The sequence below is a fragment of the Pteropus vampyrus genome, unplaced genomic scaffold (assembly GCF_000151845.1).
Source record: "Pteropus vampyrus isolate Shadow unplaced genomic scaffold, Pvam_2.0 Scaffold44, whole genome shotgun sequence".
NCBI classification, from domain to species: domain Eukaryota; kingdom Metazoa; phylum Chordata; class Mammalia; order Chiroptera; family Pteropodidae; genus Pteropus; species Pteropus vampyrus.
In genome coordinates this window covers 9134597-9150212 of record NW_011888825.1, presented here as the reverse complement: position 1 = coordinate 9150212, position 15616 = coordinate 9134597, and the positions used below count along the sequence as shown (strand labels likewise).

The following is a 15616-nucleotide window of genomic DNA, read 5'->3' as shown; positions in this document are numbered from 1 at the left end:
GGAACCGACCCCGGGTCTCACCTCGAGCTATTAGAATGGTGGACATGGTATCTGGCCCAGGTCCCCAGTGTCCCACCATGAAGACCTCCATCTTCCAGGTGGCTATGAGGGCAGGTAAAGCTTGAGCAAGGGGGGCAGCACTGAGCCACAATGGAGAGCACCCTCCACCCATGTCCACCACCCCAAAAGACACGGCCTAAACCCTTTAACACCTGTTGCTGGTGCTGGTGGCGTGGGCCAGGGGCACTGAAGTGAGTGTCCTCCTATCCTCCCTGGGCCCCAGCAGCAGTCTGAGCCCCTGCACAAGAACAGAGTGGGGCCAGGGTTGGAGCTCTGGGCTCCAGGCTGCAGTCTGGCTTTGGATGAGCCATGTCCCTCTCTGGGTCTCAGTTTCTTTATCTGTAAAAGGGGGAAGATTGATGTGACGCCAAAGGCCATCTCTGCTGAGGGATCTCCAACTCCCTATGCCCTGCCTGGGTGGCAACGTGGGATCTAGACTGTCCTTCCGGAAAGGTGTGTGACCTCAGGCAAGTGCCTTAGTTCCCTCATGGGGTGGTAACAATGCCCACTGCACACAGCTGTTGGAGGATAAAGTGAATTAGTGTGGACACAGAGCCAGCACAGGACCTGAGAGCCCATGCTCAGAAGACAGCGGCTGCCACTTTCCTGCCTTCTCCTCATCATACCAATCTGAGAACTATTCCACCAGATTCACAGCACCCTCTGGGGCAGATAAGCAGGAATCATCAACCACCTGCTTCCCTCTTCCCTCTGTGCCAGCTGGTAAAAAGTGGTACCAAACAGAAATGCTGCGGACTGTCCTAAGGATTGGGACAATGGTCATCAAGATCTTAGATTCCACTTCTATTCCCAGCCATGACAGAACAACAGGGCCTGCACTTACTCTCTTGCCTTAGCAATAAAAAAACCTGGCAAAATCTATGAAACCATGGCCAACAGGCAGCACAGCAAACACAGTGATCCCTGCGAGAAGGGAGACTAGTGAGGCAAGCGTAGGGTTGCCCCAGCTCCCTCCAGGCCACGGCACGGGGAGGGAGCCCTGGTGGAGTCCAGCCATCCCCTGAGCTGAGGAGACAGGGTTTGCTCAGAATTTGCAGGGCAGAGCCCTTGACGGGAGAGGGCTGCACAGAGTGAATGCCAGAGACCTGCAGAGGGTCCCCTCTCGAGCCTTCAGCTAGTCACCGAGCAGCACGCATGTGGGAGGAAACCACTGAGGACAGGAGAGAACCACTAGAAAGGAGAGGCTAGAACAATTGTCCATGTTCACACAGGACCAGGGATTGTTTATGTCCCCCCAGCCAGGGTGCAGATCCCTATAACGCTTGGGGTCTTCGGGAGAGTCCTCAGAAGGATACTGCATAAACAGTGGGCACAGAAGCCCTAGACAGGAGTTGCCAAACTTCTTCTGTAAAGGTCAGATAGTAAATATTTCAGGCTTTGCAGGCCATATGGTTTCTGACACAACTACTCAGCCCTGCTTGTAATACAGAAAACAGCCATAGACAGTACATAAACAAATGTGTATCTCTATGTTCCATTATTTATAAAAGCAGGCAGCAGGCCAGACTTGATCCATAGTTTGCAACTCCTACCCTGGACTAAATCTGCTCTGGTTCCATCTAATACAGCTTAACAAAAAGCCTCAAAAGCATTAAATTGCTTCCAAGCAACTTCAATGAATCCTGGAACAAATCTCCAAAGTATTTAAAGGAAAAAAAAAATCATACTCCAGCACCTCACAACATAAAATCGTCTTCCATCCAATAAAAAACTACCAGCTATACAAACAGGAAAATAATGACCCACATGAGAAAAAAATCTATCAAAACTAACCCAGAATGGATGCAGATATTAGAACTGGCAGATGAAGACTCGAAAAACAGTTATAACTGTAGTCTATATGTTCAAAAAGTTACTTAAAGACATGGAAGATATTTTTTAAACACAATCAAATTGAACTTCAAGAGGCGAAACAATTCAATGTTTAAGATAAAAACGCACGAGATGAGAATAGTAGGAGATTAGACACTATAGGAGAAAAGATTTGTGAACTTGAAGACAATCAATAGAAATGATCCAAAATGACACATAAAGAGACTGAAAAAACAGGACGAGAGCATCAGTGAGCTGCGGGTCAACATCGAAGATCTAATATATGCATAACTGAAGTCTCAGAAGTTGCTGAGGCAGAGGGTGGGGAGGAGGACAGAAAAACACTGAAAAAATAATGGCCGTAACATTTCCACATTTAATGAGAATTATACATCCATAAGTTCAGGAAGTTAAGTGAATTCCAAGCAAAAGAGACATGAAGAAAACTGCACCAAGGCACATCATAATCACATCACTTAAAACCAGTGATAAAGAGAAAATCTTAAAAGCAGCCAGAGGGAAAAAGACAATTGCATATTGAGGAACAAAGGTAAGCAGGTTTCTCCTCAGAGTCAACGCAAGCCAGAGGACACTGGAACATTTTTAAGGAGGTAAATGGAAAAAATGTTAACCTAGATTCCACACCCAGTGAAATCAGCTTTCAAAACCAAAGGTGGAATAAGAACCTTTTCAGACATGTGAATGCTGAGAGTATTCATCTCTAGCAGACCTGCACTCCAGGTACTGCCACCTCCTGTAGAGACGGAGGGGCTGAGACTCCGGGGAACTGCAGCTGCCTCCATGGTAGAAGCGCAGCACTCCCCCACCGCCTGCCACTGGGGGTCTGAAACAGACAGGAATTGCTGCTCTCTGGCCCCCAACTCCCTCCTCCAACAGGAGGGCTGGGGCAGACCTGGCTGCAGTGCCTCTGTTTCCTATGTTCTTGACATGGCCCTCCTCCCCTCCCCCTTCCCCGGTGCAGGCCGAATTGAGATATCGTCTGAAAGGCCTGGAAGGTTCTGCAGGCGTTGATATCTCCTGGGGGTCCCTGGCCCTATTATAGGCAGTGTTCCCTTGACTACTGGTGCTCTCCAAACCTATTCTCTGGCTCTGTCACCAAGTTTAGTCTGCCTCCCTGGTAGACAGGGATGGAGTCTGTGATTACAGTACCAAATGTTGACCCAAGCCAAGACCAGCTTGCTGACACTTATATGAGTGTCCCTTTTCGAGGGAGGGGTAGTGATGACCACTCACATTTTCCAGAGGAGGAGTCACTGTCAGCTGGTGTCAGGGGCCTCCTGTTCCTGGGCTGCTCTCCTGGTTGGGGGGATCCTATGTATATTCTAGCTGTAACTCCACCCACTGCCTCTCAGAACCACCCTATGTCCTAAAACAAACCCCTGACCATCAGCTCTGCCCAGGGGGTAAATGCTCCAGAGCCCCTTGGCTCTGCCACTCCTTCCCTGGGTGGCCTATGGCTGGGCACATCCCCACTTGAAGTCTTCTCTTCTCAGGAACGTTGAGAGTTTAATTGAATGACCTGAGGTCTCTCCTCTCCAACATTCATCAGCTCTGTCACCTTCCCCACCCTCTGGAATATTAAGACAGAAATCTTATTAAGGCAAATTAAAGAAAGCTCAGGCCCCCTGAGAACCAAATGGCTGCAGCAGGAGGAGCTCAAGAAGCACATACCGGTCCTGCCCAGAACCCTCTGAGTAAGAGGTCTGGCCCAGCGCAGCCATGTGGGGCCCTGCCCTGAGCCTCCAGCCTTCTCCAGATAGACATCAGTCTCCTCACCATGGCTCAGGAATGCTGCAGAGACAGAGGCTGGCAGAGCATGGGGAAAGGCCATCAGGTGACCAGGGCTGTGCCCTACGGATGAGACATGAGGACAAGCTGCTCCCTTTTCATGCCAGCCTCAAGGGGCCTCAGAGTCTTCCGAGCTTCCGGGCCTGCAGGCCCAGGATCCAGCCAGCCAAACCACTCCACAGTAGTCAGCGAACAGCAGAAACTGAAGATTTTCAAATTGGAAATCCCAGAATCATAAATTCAAAGCCTTTAAAAGCTTAGCTTCTCCAGGGTCCAAGAACAACAGACACTGTGGAGTCATCAAGCATCCCAATCCCCCAGGAAGACTGTCCTGGAAAAGATTTACCCAAGGTCACACAGAGCAGGGCTGAGGGCCCCCCTTCCCTGGGCCACTTAATGCCCACATCCTTTCTACCACATTCCACCAAGCCCCTACTTAAACTCCTCCAGGATGGGGAGCTCAGCACTTCCCAGCCCAGACTTCTGCAGAGAGAGGCTGTCAGGAGATGGGTAAAGATAAAGATAGAGGGATGGAGGGAAGAGAACTGGCATTTACCGAATGACAGCTCCATGCCAAACAAGTACTTTACACATCGCCCTTTTTCCATAAATCTCATGACTTTGAGGCAGGTGCTGTCATCGCAATGCCACTGAAGGGGAAGTAATGGAGGGTCAGAGAGGTGAAGCAACTCTCTGGGTGGCACAGCTGGGGCTCAGGCCTGGGTCTGCATGTTATTGAAGCCTGTCCTCCTACTGCCTCATGTGGCATTTAACTAACCTGGGAAGGTGCCTGAGTCTGGGGATCATTCAGATCCCAGGAAGGAGGTTGGTGTAGCCCACCCAGGCCAGGGCCTGCCAGGACATAGGGTTTGGCCCTGGTGTGCTCAGTGTCTTGTAGGCACTCATGACTGTTATTGTTCCATGACAAGTGCCTAATCCCCATTTTACAGATGAAGAAACTGAGGCCCAAGGTCATACAGCAAGGAGGTGGCTGAGCTGGGCAGGTGAGCCAGAGGTCTCTGGGAGGACCACACCCTCTCTGCTGGCCCAGCGGGAGGACCCTCGGCTTCAGCGTGAGCCTGCCAAACCAGAGTGACTAGGGTTCTGTGGAGGCCAGTACAGACTGGCCATGCCAAAGAGTCCGGTGTGACCTTCAGCAGGCCCTGGCCTGCTCTGAGCCTTGGTATCCTCATCTGTGACATGAGTATGACAACAGGCCCACCTCACAGGGTCGGGGGAGAGCACTGCCTGCAGGTGTGAGGCTGCCTGCTAGGTTGTTCCTGGAGCCAGGCGTGCACCCAGCCCAGAGGTGCCAGCCCTCCCTCCTGGCAGAGCTGCTCCTGGCTCTCCCCAAACTCTCAATTAAGATGCAAATGCCATTAGGTAGGAAGCTTTTGCAGAAAACAGGAGCCAATATTTAGGATTATGTTATCAGATGGTCCCCCACCTGGCAGGAGAGGGCTCTGGGCCCTGGGTTGGGAACTGCCAGAGCAGGCAGGGGGCCACTCCCCGGACCCACTGTGTGCCCATGGGAACAGACGACTTGAGGTGTTGAATTTGCCCTGGTGCTGCCTAGCTCAGGGACACTGAGAGCCTTCTCTCCTGGTCCACAGGGAACCTACAGTGGCCTTGGCTCCCCATCACACTGTTCTCTCCAGTCTCTGTGTGGACAGACTGTTGCCCTTTCCCAGAGAGCTCAGTATTTAGGAGCCTCATGAAAATGCTTTTACTATTCTGAGTCAAGCTGGGGGATGGCATCGAGGCTCCAACGTTCTCATGAGGGGCCAGGCTCAGAAAGAATAGCCAAGATGCTGCTTTTCCCAGGAAAAGGGGGCTCAGAGCCTGCAAACCTGGGCACAGATCCTCCAGTTTTCAGCTCTGTGACCTTAGGCAAGTTATTTGCCCTCTCTGAGCCTTGCAAGGCCTCAGTTTCCTCATCTGGACAGTGGAGACAACATCTACTTTATGGAGTTGCTGGGAGGATTACAGCTTAGGTAAAGTGCTCACTCAGCAGTTGGCATATAGCTGGTGTTTAATAAATGCCTCATTAAGCTGCTTTTATTCTCTTGGAGCTAAGCCATGAATCAGGACTTTAGTATATGAAGGCGGGGACCTGACAGAAATGATGTGGGCTTAATCAGGCATCTTGAAATCTGGTTCCTGTCCCTTCCTGCTGTGTGGCCCTAGGCAATAAACTTAACTTCTCTGTGTCTCTGTTCCCAAGTCCTAGCCTGGGCAGCATGAGATCTGGGTACTAGTCCCACCTCTGGCACTCACTGTCCCTCAGTTTCCTCATCTGTACAAGACTCGCCCCTGTACCTGGGGCCTATCCCCTCTCCCAAAGATGTCAGGCTGATGAAAGGGATCCTACTAGGGGATTTGGTCCCAAGTCGTGAGTATGGAAACACACCCTCCCCCGCCCCTTCCTGACCCAGCCCAGCCTCACCCCTGTCTCTCAGAGGCTGCAGCTAAGTGAGGTTGAGGCTCATCCCTCCTAGCATGATGCTACAGGCCCAGACTCTGGTATGCAGCTAGAACCCCAAAGCAGGTTTTTTCCCCAGATAAATCATTGGCTCCTGGGGGTTTGGGGAGGGGCAAGCAGATGATGACCTTCCATTTTGGTAAGCTGGAGCCCACGGGGGGGGGTGTTGGAAAGTATCTCTGAGAGTGCAAGCTGCCTGCTCAGAGCTGCACAGCCAGTGGAATCCTGTGAGACCCAGGACCCATCTATTTCTTGTCCCAAAGGAGTCTAGAATCACAGGGCAACAAAGTGTCAGAGCTGAAGTGACCCTAACAGTCTTCAACGTCTGTACCCATTTTACAGATGGAATGACCGGGACTCAGAGAGGAGCTTAGACTTGTATCGGCTCACAGTGATGGAGGCAGAGCAGGGCCCTAACCCCAGCACTCTTGGTTCTTTACACTGTGGTCCATTAGTTCTATTCCAGTCTTTTGAGAAAAGGGGGACCTGATGGTAGCCTTGACAGGAACACAGTCTCCCAGGTGGATGAGCTGGGGCAGGCTTAGTGTGCTATGTCACTTCCTTGCCTCAGGGTCTGCCTGCCCTGCTGATGAGGAGGTGGTGGGCTCGGCCACCCTGACTCAGTTCCAGCAGCCCCAGGTGCCCCGGGGGGAAGTGGTCCAGTGTTAGGCCAGGCGGCTGGACAGTGGGGTCTCCATTCCACGCCTGGGAAGGGGGGCAGTCTCCCTGCACTGGTACCGGGGGTGAGAAGAGGATGTGGGGGTGAGGTGAAAAGAGGTGATTCATAGGAGAGAAGGCAGGGAAAGCTCCCAAGCCAATGGGCAAGGCAAAGGGCTCCGTCAGCATTTGTCACCATCCGTCAGTGTCATGGACCAGCCCCTGTGAACCTGGGAAGCAGCCGGAGCAGAGGAGATGGGAGGATTGCAGGAACTTGGATGAGCTGGCCCTCCCTGCCCTGTCAGGGCCAGGCAGAATGGGCAAGGGACCCATCCTAAGAGTCTGAGGACAACACAGGCCTGGTCTCTACCCCTCTACCCAAAAACTAGCTAAGTGACCTTGGCAGGGAGTAACCAGTCAGGCTTCAGTTTCTATATCTGAAAAACAGAGCAGATAATGCTACTTGAGATTATGAAGTGTCTTGCACCCAATAAATAGTAGCTATTGTTATTACAGATGGCCCACAAACATACCATGTTGGTCTCAGATCCCAGAATGGATATGACAGGGAAGCAGGTGGGCTGGAAAGCAGGGACTTGGTGCACCATGGTGCTCTGGGGTGTGAACAAATCCCTGTCTTCTCTGTGTGTGTGTCCCCATCCTCAGGATGAGGCCCTTGGCCTCTGCTGCTTCTGAGATCTCTCCTATTGGGCCTGTGAGGCTCCCTGCTATCCGAGGGGGCAGTCAGTTTCAGCAGTGAGGCCCCCACTCTTAGAGAGATGAAGGAAGGGGGAAATGCGTACCTGTTGGGGGAGTTGCAGGAAAGCAACTGTGGTACCACACAGATCGGGGTTCAAACTTGAGATGGACTCCTTCCTGGCTATGTCACTTTAGACAGGTGACATTGATAACCTTGTAGGGCTTTTGTGGGAACAAATGAAGTTGTGGGGGGAGGGGGGTCCATGGAACTACGTGGAGTGGCTGGTTCTCAGCCCCGGCCATAGAGACATGAGGAGGCTGCCTGAGCCTAGCATGGCTCTGGGCACACCCCTATCTAGCCTATCACTAGGCCAGGCCATATGTCTTTCTGTCTGGGGGAGATTAGACTTCGGCTGTTCCCATGCCAAGCTGGGATCTGATGTCTGCCGCCTTCCTACTCCTGGTGGGGAGAAGAGGAACAGAAGAGGGGGAACCCTGGCACAGCAGGTCAAGTTTCCTTGGGCCTCAGTTTTCCCACTTTTAAAAAGGGGGTGGAGGCTGGGTAATGGAATCCCAACAGACCCTCCCAGGGGATTGGGTTCCATGATCTCACATCAGGCACCCACGTCAGCAGCACCTTCCTATCCCATGGCAGGTATGCAAAGAGTTATTTCGCTCGAAAACCATAAAGGCCCCTTCCTCCTCCTCTTTCTCCTCCTCTTCCTCCAACTCTTCCTCACTCCCGTCACCTGATTCTATATTCACAACAGCCAAAGACACAGCTTTTATCCTCATCACCTCCATTTACAGACCAGAAACCTGAAGCCCCAAAGCTGCCTGAGACAGGACAGGCTCCCTAACACAGGCTATCTGACTCAGCTGGCCCTCTCCGGGGACAGACTCCACGTTTCTGGATACCTAAGTTGTGGCCACCTCCTCAGCTCCTGACCCACTTCTAGTTTCTCTTCCCAAGAGTTCTCTCAGGCCTTTTCTGTCAGCCAGGATGGTCCCAAAGCCAGTGTTCGGGTCTCGTGTGATTTGCTGCCCTGCTCTGGGTCTGGAACAGTGAAGGGGTTAGATTCCACTAGTAATATCTCACCCACAACCCAAGACTAGGCCAGACATTGATAATCACTCACTGCTCTCTACAGTGCCCAGACCTGGCCTCGGATTCTATCTGAACACAGCTCACTAGGTAAGCTTCATCAATCATGTCAGGATGTGCTTTGAAATCATAAAAAGGTAATTGCGCTCAGCAGAAAGAAGTACTTGCTCAGGGTCATGGCTGTCCAGCAATGGCCTGGCTATCTCTGAGAAAAGCTTCTTTTCTCAGAATATGTGTCAGTGTGTCATCCAAGAATGGCTACCCACACCGGGACATTGCACCGTTCAGCAGAGGTTGGGAAGGGGAGGTCCAGACAATGCTTGAGGTCTCTTCCAGAGGTGGATACCCCTCAGCTGAACTCACTCCGGTTCTACCCGAGGATCAAGCCATCCTCACCTCCCACATCCCTACTTGAAAAAGTTCTGCCATTCAAAGCTCATGAAGGGGCTCAGAGAGGGTGAACAACTGGCTCTCAGTTGCCTGGCACACCCAGGAAACAGGTACATTTGAACTCAGACCTCTAGGCAAGCCTTAGATGGACTTAGGCAACTTTTCAGTCTCTATGCCTACTCCCCCACTCAACGAAAGCAACACCAGAGAGCTCATGATGTGTGTGAGAGCCTGCACTTCTCGGGTGAATCAGAGGCATCCCCAGGCATAGTAAGAGAAAGCCCCGCAATTCCTTCCTGCCCCACCCCATTGCAGTGCCTTCCTCTGGGGAGCCTGCTCACCACAACCGTGGAAATCAGAAATACCCCCCGCAACAAGGCACAAAGGCCCTTTGAGATGAGGCAGCCCACTGTTACTTGCCAGGGGACCCAGGTACCCTATCTCTTTGCAAAGAATGAGGAACCTCACGAAGTCAGGAAGGATGGCAGCCAAGAGACCCACAGGGGACTGTGGTAGATTCTCCATGTTGGGCTCTGAATGAGTATGCACTGGGGTGGGGAGATTCTGGGGGGTCGGACAGGCTCACTAGGCTAGTTTCCTCTACAGGGACTCCCGCCAGCAGCTGGCTCACCTTCTGGGCCTGGCTGATCATCTTGCGTACCACCTCTTTGATGTGGGCCTGCCCATCGATTGGGGGCTGCATGTAGACACTGGCCCTGGTCACTCCTCGGTAGGCAATGGTGTCAGGCCAACCAAGGTCCAGCTGTGGGATGGAGCGGTCCGACTTCTGGGGCCAATACTCCAGCGAGGGTGGCGGCTCGGCTTCAGTGGGGGCCCCATCTGCTCCGCTGGCTTCCTCACCACCCCTGACTCCATTGTCCTCGGACCCCTGGGAGCAGCTCAAGTCTCGAGGGTCCTGGGAGCCTGGGTCATACACCTCAATGGTCTCCAGGATGCGCTTGAGCTCCAACTCTGAGAGGAAGTCTCGGATATTCTCCCGCTTCAGCACCTCATAGAAAGCCTCAGGGCCATGGGCCACCAGGGCCTCCAGCGCCAGACGCTGCTCCTCACTGTAGAAGAACTCCGGCTTGGACTCGCTGGACCGCCAGTTGACGTGGCTGTTGTCCAGACATTGCACCTGTGAGAAGGCCATGATTCCACCTGCCCAGAGCTTCTACAGGTGTGGACAGGAAACAGAATGCTCAGCAAGGTCAGGATCTTAATTTCAGCCGGGCTGGGGCACAGCGCACTCTGGGGCCTCAGGACTGCCTCTGCCCATAAGGAGCCTGCCAGAGAGACAAGGTAAATGCAAGGGTCAAGTCGCAGTACAGGTAGGACTGGGGAGAGGTGAAAGAGAAAAGTGGGACACATCCCAAGGCCCGTTGTCCTTTATCTGTAGGGGACAGGACCCACATCCTGTGGCAGGTAACTTCCCACAAGTTTCTAGTGGTGGGAGGCAGGAGACTGAAATCAGATGGCCTCTGGCCCCGCTCAGTGGAATCCCGCATTCCAAGGGCTTCCGGGAAGGGAGGGGGCGGGGAAGGGGTTCTTAAAAACCCTGAGCGCCAGGATCAGCAACCCGAGGGACCTGCCAGGAGAAATCTAGAGAAAGCGAGGCAGGCAGGCGGCAGCGCCCCAGAGAGCCGGAATTGGGGGAACGGACCCGGACTCGCTTACCAGGCGATCGTGGGCGCGGCGCAGAACCGGCAAGTAAACCGCGCGAGCCGAGCGGTGCGTACAAGCAGCGACTGACCCGTGACTAAGTGCCGTCCCGCCCACCATGCCGCCGCCGCCACCTGCGGTCACGTGCGGCTCCGGGGGCGGGGCCGGAAACTGATTCACCTTGCCTACGGACACAGACGTCCTGAGGGTGTGCGCCCGCCTCATCTGCCGACCCTAGTCCTGGGTGGTGGAATTCTGAAAAGCTCAGGGACCAAAGTCCAGGAGCTCCTAGATCACTGCCGCCCAGAGAGGGACAGTGTTCTTTCTGAGGACACAGCATGTGAACAATCTTGGCGCCCTCTTTCCACAGGGCCTGTTGGTAACCCTGGTCCAACCCTACCCGGGTCCAGTTTCCCAGGTGGGATGAGAAGTCCGCGCTCATGACCAGCTGTCCAGATATGGAAGCAGAGTTGGGGTTTCTAGGTTGGGAGTACTAGGAAGCAGAGTTGGGGGTACTAGGCAGGGGTAGGGCACCGTTTGACCCAACCTTAGGAGACTTCATAGAGCTTGGTGGGGACAGAGTAGTTACCCAGTTCTTAGGAACCCAGATCCCTGCCAGGAGGGGTCCCCCTCTCTCAGGACATAATGAGTACCCCACCTGAACCGTGGGACGGAGAGAACCTGAGAAGGCTGCTGTGGGCTGGGGTCAGGCCCAGCTCTCTGCCCAGCATTCCTGGAGTTTGGGACCCTGGTTATAGGAGGTGTGAGGACCACATCTGAAAAGCAGTCTGCCAGGGTGGGTACAGCAAAGCCCATTAAACTTGGTAGAACAAACCACCCCCACCCCACTGCATGCCATAGCCAGTCAGCCAGGCACCTGGCCCAGCCCTTCCCTCCTGTCCCCCATTCCCTACCACTTGACCTGGATGGGGCTGTTCTGTGCTGTGGCTGTGATTGGGCCCCTGAGGAGACTTCTCTGGGCTGCTGAGGGCTGGAAACCCTGCTCCTCCAGGACCCTCACTACCATCTGTCCACCTGTCAGGCCTTCTCACCTGGGTCCACTGCCCTGAGTCACTACTGCTCTCCCCCAACCCCAGCACCCCCGTGGTTCCCATCACTGACCCCTCAAGCCCCAAGTCCTGCATTTCACCCTGGCTCCGGGGGCATTGCACTGTGTCTGAACATAGTGGCCCCAGAGACCAGGCCCCTGCACCTCCCTGAGCACAGTCCCACAAGTGCCCCTAGCTCCTCCCAGGTACAAGCACATATACTTGCATCCTCCCCACCAAAGGTGGTCTCAGTCGGCAGGCACTGTCCTGAAGCCTAATTTATTAGCCTCTTTGCCACAGGGGATCCAGAACATGACCCTCTCTGGGCCTTGGCTTCTCTTTTGTTCTTACCATAACACAAAGGCTTTGGAGATCATAAGGGAGTCCTGGGTCTCAGGGCTGAAAAGCCTCTAGCTCTCCAACCTCTGCAGTTAACTGCCCATAATTATAGATTCACAGGAACTTGTTTAAAAAAACCAGCAGAGTGCTTGCATGCAGACTTCACCCAGTTTCCTCCAATGGCATCATCTTGCATAACTATAGTACAATAACATCACAGCCAGAAAGTTGACATTGGTTTGATCCAGAATTTGTTCAGATTTCACTAGTTTATATGTGTTCATTTGTGTGTGTGTGTGTGTAGATGTATGCAACCTTATCACATGCGCAGATTTGTGTAACCACCATCATAATTAAGACGCACCACCAAGCTCTCCCTCACCCACACCCCTGTCCCTAGCACCTGACCACCACTGACCTGTTCTCTGCCTCTGGGATTCATCCAGGTGGTTGTGTGGATCAATAGCTTATTTCTTTCTGTGGATGACTGGTACTCCTCCGTGGTGTGGATGGACCGCAATTTGTTTAACTATTTCACCGGTTGAAGGACATTTGAGTTGTTTCCAGTTTTTTGCTATTATGAATAAAGCTGCTATGAATATTCACATACATATACATATTAAATTAGGTATATTTTACATTCCCATCAACAAAGTATGAGTGATCCAATTTCTCCACATCCTTACCAATATGTTATGTTGCCACTATTGTTTTATTTTGGCTATCCCAATAGGTGTATAATAGTCTCCTACTGTGGTGTTAATTTGCCTTTTCTTAATGACTAATGACATTGAACATATTTTTATGGGCTTATTTGCTCTCTGTATGTACTCTTTGGTAAAATGTCCATTCATGTGTTTTGCCCATTTTCTAATTGGATCATTTGGCATTTGCTATTGAGTTTTGAGAGCTCTTTATATAGCCTACATACAAGGCCTTTGTCGGGTATGTGGCCTGCAGATATTTTCTCCTGGTCTGTAGCTTTTTTTCCCCCACGTATATAATAAAGTAGACTTTGAATAATGTGGGGTTAGGGGCACTGACCCCACCCCTATCCCCTCCCCCATGCAGTCGAAATTCTACGTGTAATTTTTGGTTCTTCCAAAACTTAACTATGAATAGCCTACTGTTGACCAGAAGCCTTACTGATAACATAAACAATTCATTAACACATATTTTGTATGTTATATGTATTAAATACTGTATTTTTACAGTAAAGCTAGAGAAAAAATGTTATTAAGAAAATAAGGAAGAGAAAATACATGTATAGTATTTATTGAAAAAAATCTACCTATAAGTTCAAGCCCATGTTCAAATCTATGTTGTTCAAGGGTCAACTGTATGATATTATTAACTATAATCACCATGCTGTACATTAGATCCCCAGTATTTACTCACCACTGGAAGTTTGTACCCTTTGACCAATACCTCCCCTTCCCTCCCACCCCACTCCCCAGCCCCTGGTAACCACCATTCTAGTCTCTGTTTCTACTTTTAAATTCTTCATAAAACTGATATACAGTATTTGTCTTTATCTGATTTACTGCACTTAGCATAATAACCATGTCTTTCTTATGGCTGGGTAATAATCTGTTTTATATATATATATATATATATATATATATATATATATATATATATATATATATATGTACACACACACACATATATATACATATACATATATATACACACACACATACATACACATACATACATACATACACATACATACATACATACACATACACACACATATATACACACACATACATATATGTGTATGATGTATATATATCATATATAATGTATATATATCATATATATAATATATCATCCTCTTTATCCACTTATCTGTTGATAGACACTTAGGTTGTCTACATAACTTGGCTATTGTGAATAATGCTGCAATGAACATGGAAGTATAGATAACTCTTAGAGGCAGTGATTTCATTTCCTAAAGATATATAACCTAAAGGTGGGATTCCTGGATCATATGGTAGTTGTTTACTTTTTTTTTTTTGAGGAACCTCCCTGTTTTCTATAGTGGTTGCACCAATTTACACACTCACCAGCAGTGCGCAAGGGTTCTCTTTTCTCCACATCCTCTCCAACACATCTTATTTTTTGTCTTTTTGATGATAGCCATTCTAAGAGGTGTGAGGTGAGAGCTCATTGTGGTTTTGATTTGCACTTTTCTGGTGATAAACGATGCTGAGCACTTTTTCATATACTTGTTGGTCAATAGCATGTCTCCTTCGGAGAAATGTCTATTCAGTTCTTCTGCCCATTTTAAAATCAGGTTTTATTTTATTTTTATTTATTTTTTGCTATTGAGTTATATAAGTTCTTTATATATTTTTGAATATTAACCTTTTATCAGACATATGGTATGCAAATGCTTTTTCACAATCATTGGTTCTCGTTTCATTTTATTGATAGTTTCCTTTGCTGTGCAGAGCTTTTTAATTTGATGTAGTCCTACTTGTTTGGTTTTTTTTTGTTTTTTGTTTTTTGCCTTTGCTTTTGGTGTCAAACCAAAAACATAATCTCCAAGACTGATGTCAAGGAGCTTACCTTCATGTTTTCTTCTAGAAATTTTACGATTTCAGGTCTTGTGTTCAAATCTTTGATCTATTTTGAGTTTTTCTTGTTCTTGTTATTATATGATGTAAGATATGTCCATTATTATTCTTTTGCATGTGTCTAACCAGTTTTCCCAACAATATTTATCGAAGATACTGTCCTTTCCCTATTGTATATCCTTTGTCATAAAGTAATTAACCATATATACATGGGTTAATTTCTGGGTTCTCTATTCTGTTCCATTGATCTATGTATCTGCTTTTGTGTCAATACTATACTCTTTTGATTACTATAGCTTTGTAATACAATTTGAAATCGGGAAGTGTGATGCCTCCAGCTTTGTTTTTCTTTCTTAAGATTACTTGGCTGTTCAGAGTCTTTTGTAGTTTCATACAAATATTTTAGGATTGTTTATTCTATTTCTGTGAAAAATACCTTTGGAATTTTGATAGGAACTGCATTGAATATGTAGAATGTTTTGGGTGGTATTAATATTTTAATAATATGAATTCTTCTAATCCATGAGTATGAAATATCTTTTCATTTATTTGTATCTTCTTCAGTTTCTTTCATCAATGTCTTATAAGTTTTCAGTGTAGAGCTGTTTCACCTCCTTAGCTAAATTTATTCCTAGGTATTTTATTCTTTTTGATGCAATTATAAATGAAATTGTCTTAATTCCTCTTTCTGATAGTTCATTGTTAGTGTATAGGCATGCAACTGATTTTTGTATATTGATTTTGTATCCTGCAACTTTACTGAAGTCATTTCCGTAGCTTTTCTTTTCATTCTTTCACAGGTATCTTAGAGCAAAAGCTTTCAATTTCGATGAGGTCAAATTGGTCAGTTTTTCCTTTTTATGGATCATGCTTTTGATGACAAATCTAAAAACTCTTCACCTTGCCCTAGGTCTTGAAGATTTTTCTCTTATTTTCTTCCTTTCTT

The 15616-nt window shown here is 49.1% G+C and overlaps 2 protein-coding genes across 2 annotated transcripts in view; one reads left to right on the top strand and one right to left on the bottom strand.

The window, feature by feature from the left end:
- The window catches only part of FAM83G (family with sequence similarity 83 member G), a 29316-nt gene extending 18502 nt beyond the window's left edge, over window positions 1-10814 (bottom strand). Inside the window, exons 1-2 of the mRNA XM_011359051.2 lie at window positions 10713-10814; window positions 9667-10321 (exon numbers count right to left, since the gene is read on the bottom strand). Coding sequence (XP_011357353.1) covers window positions 9667-10188 — 522 coding nt within the window. The 5' untranslated portion in view covers window positions 10189-10321; window positions 10713-10814. The remainder of the gene's footprint in view (window positions 1-9666; window positions 10322-10712) is intronic.
- SLC5A10 (solute carrier family 5 member 10) overlaps window positions 1-15616 on the top strand; it is a 62819-nt gene that overhangs the window by 34128 nt on the left and 13075 nt on the right. The window lies entirely within an intron of this gene.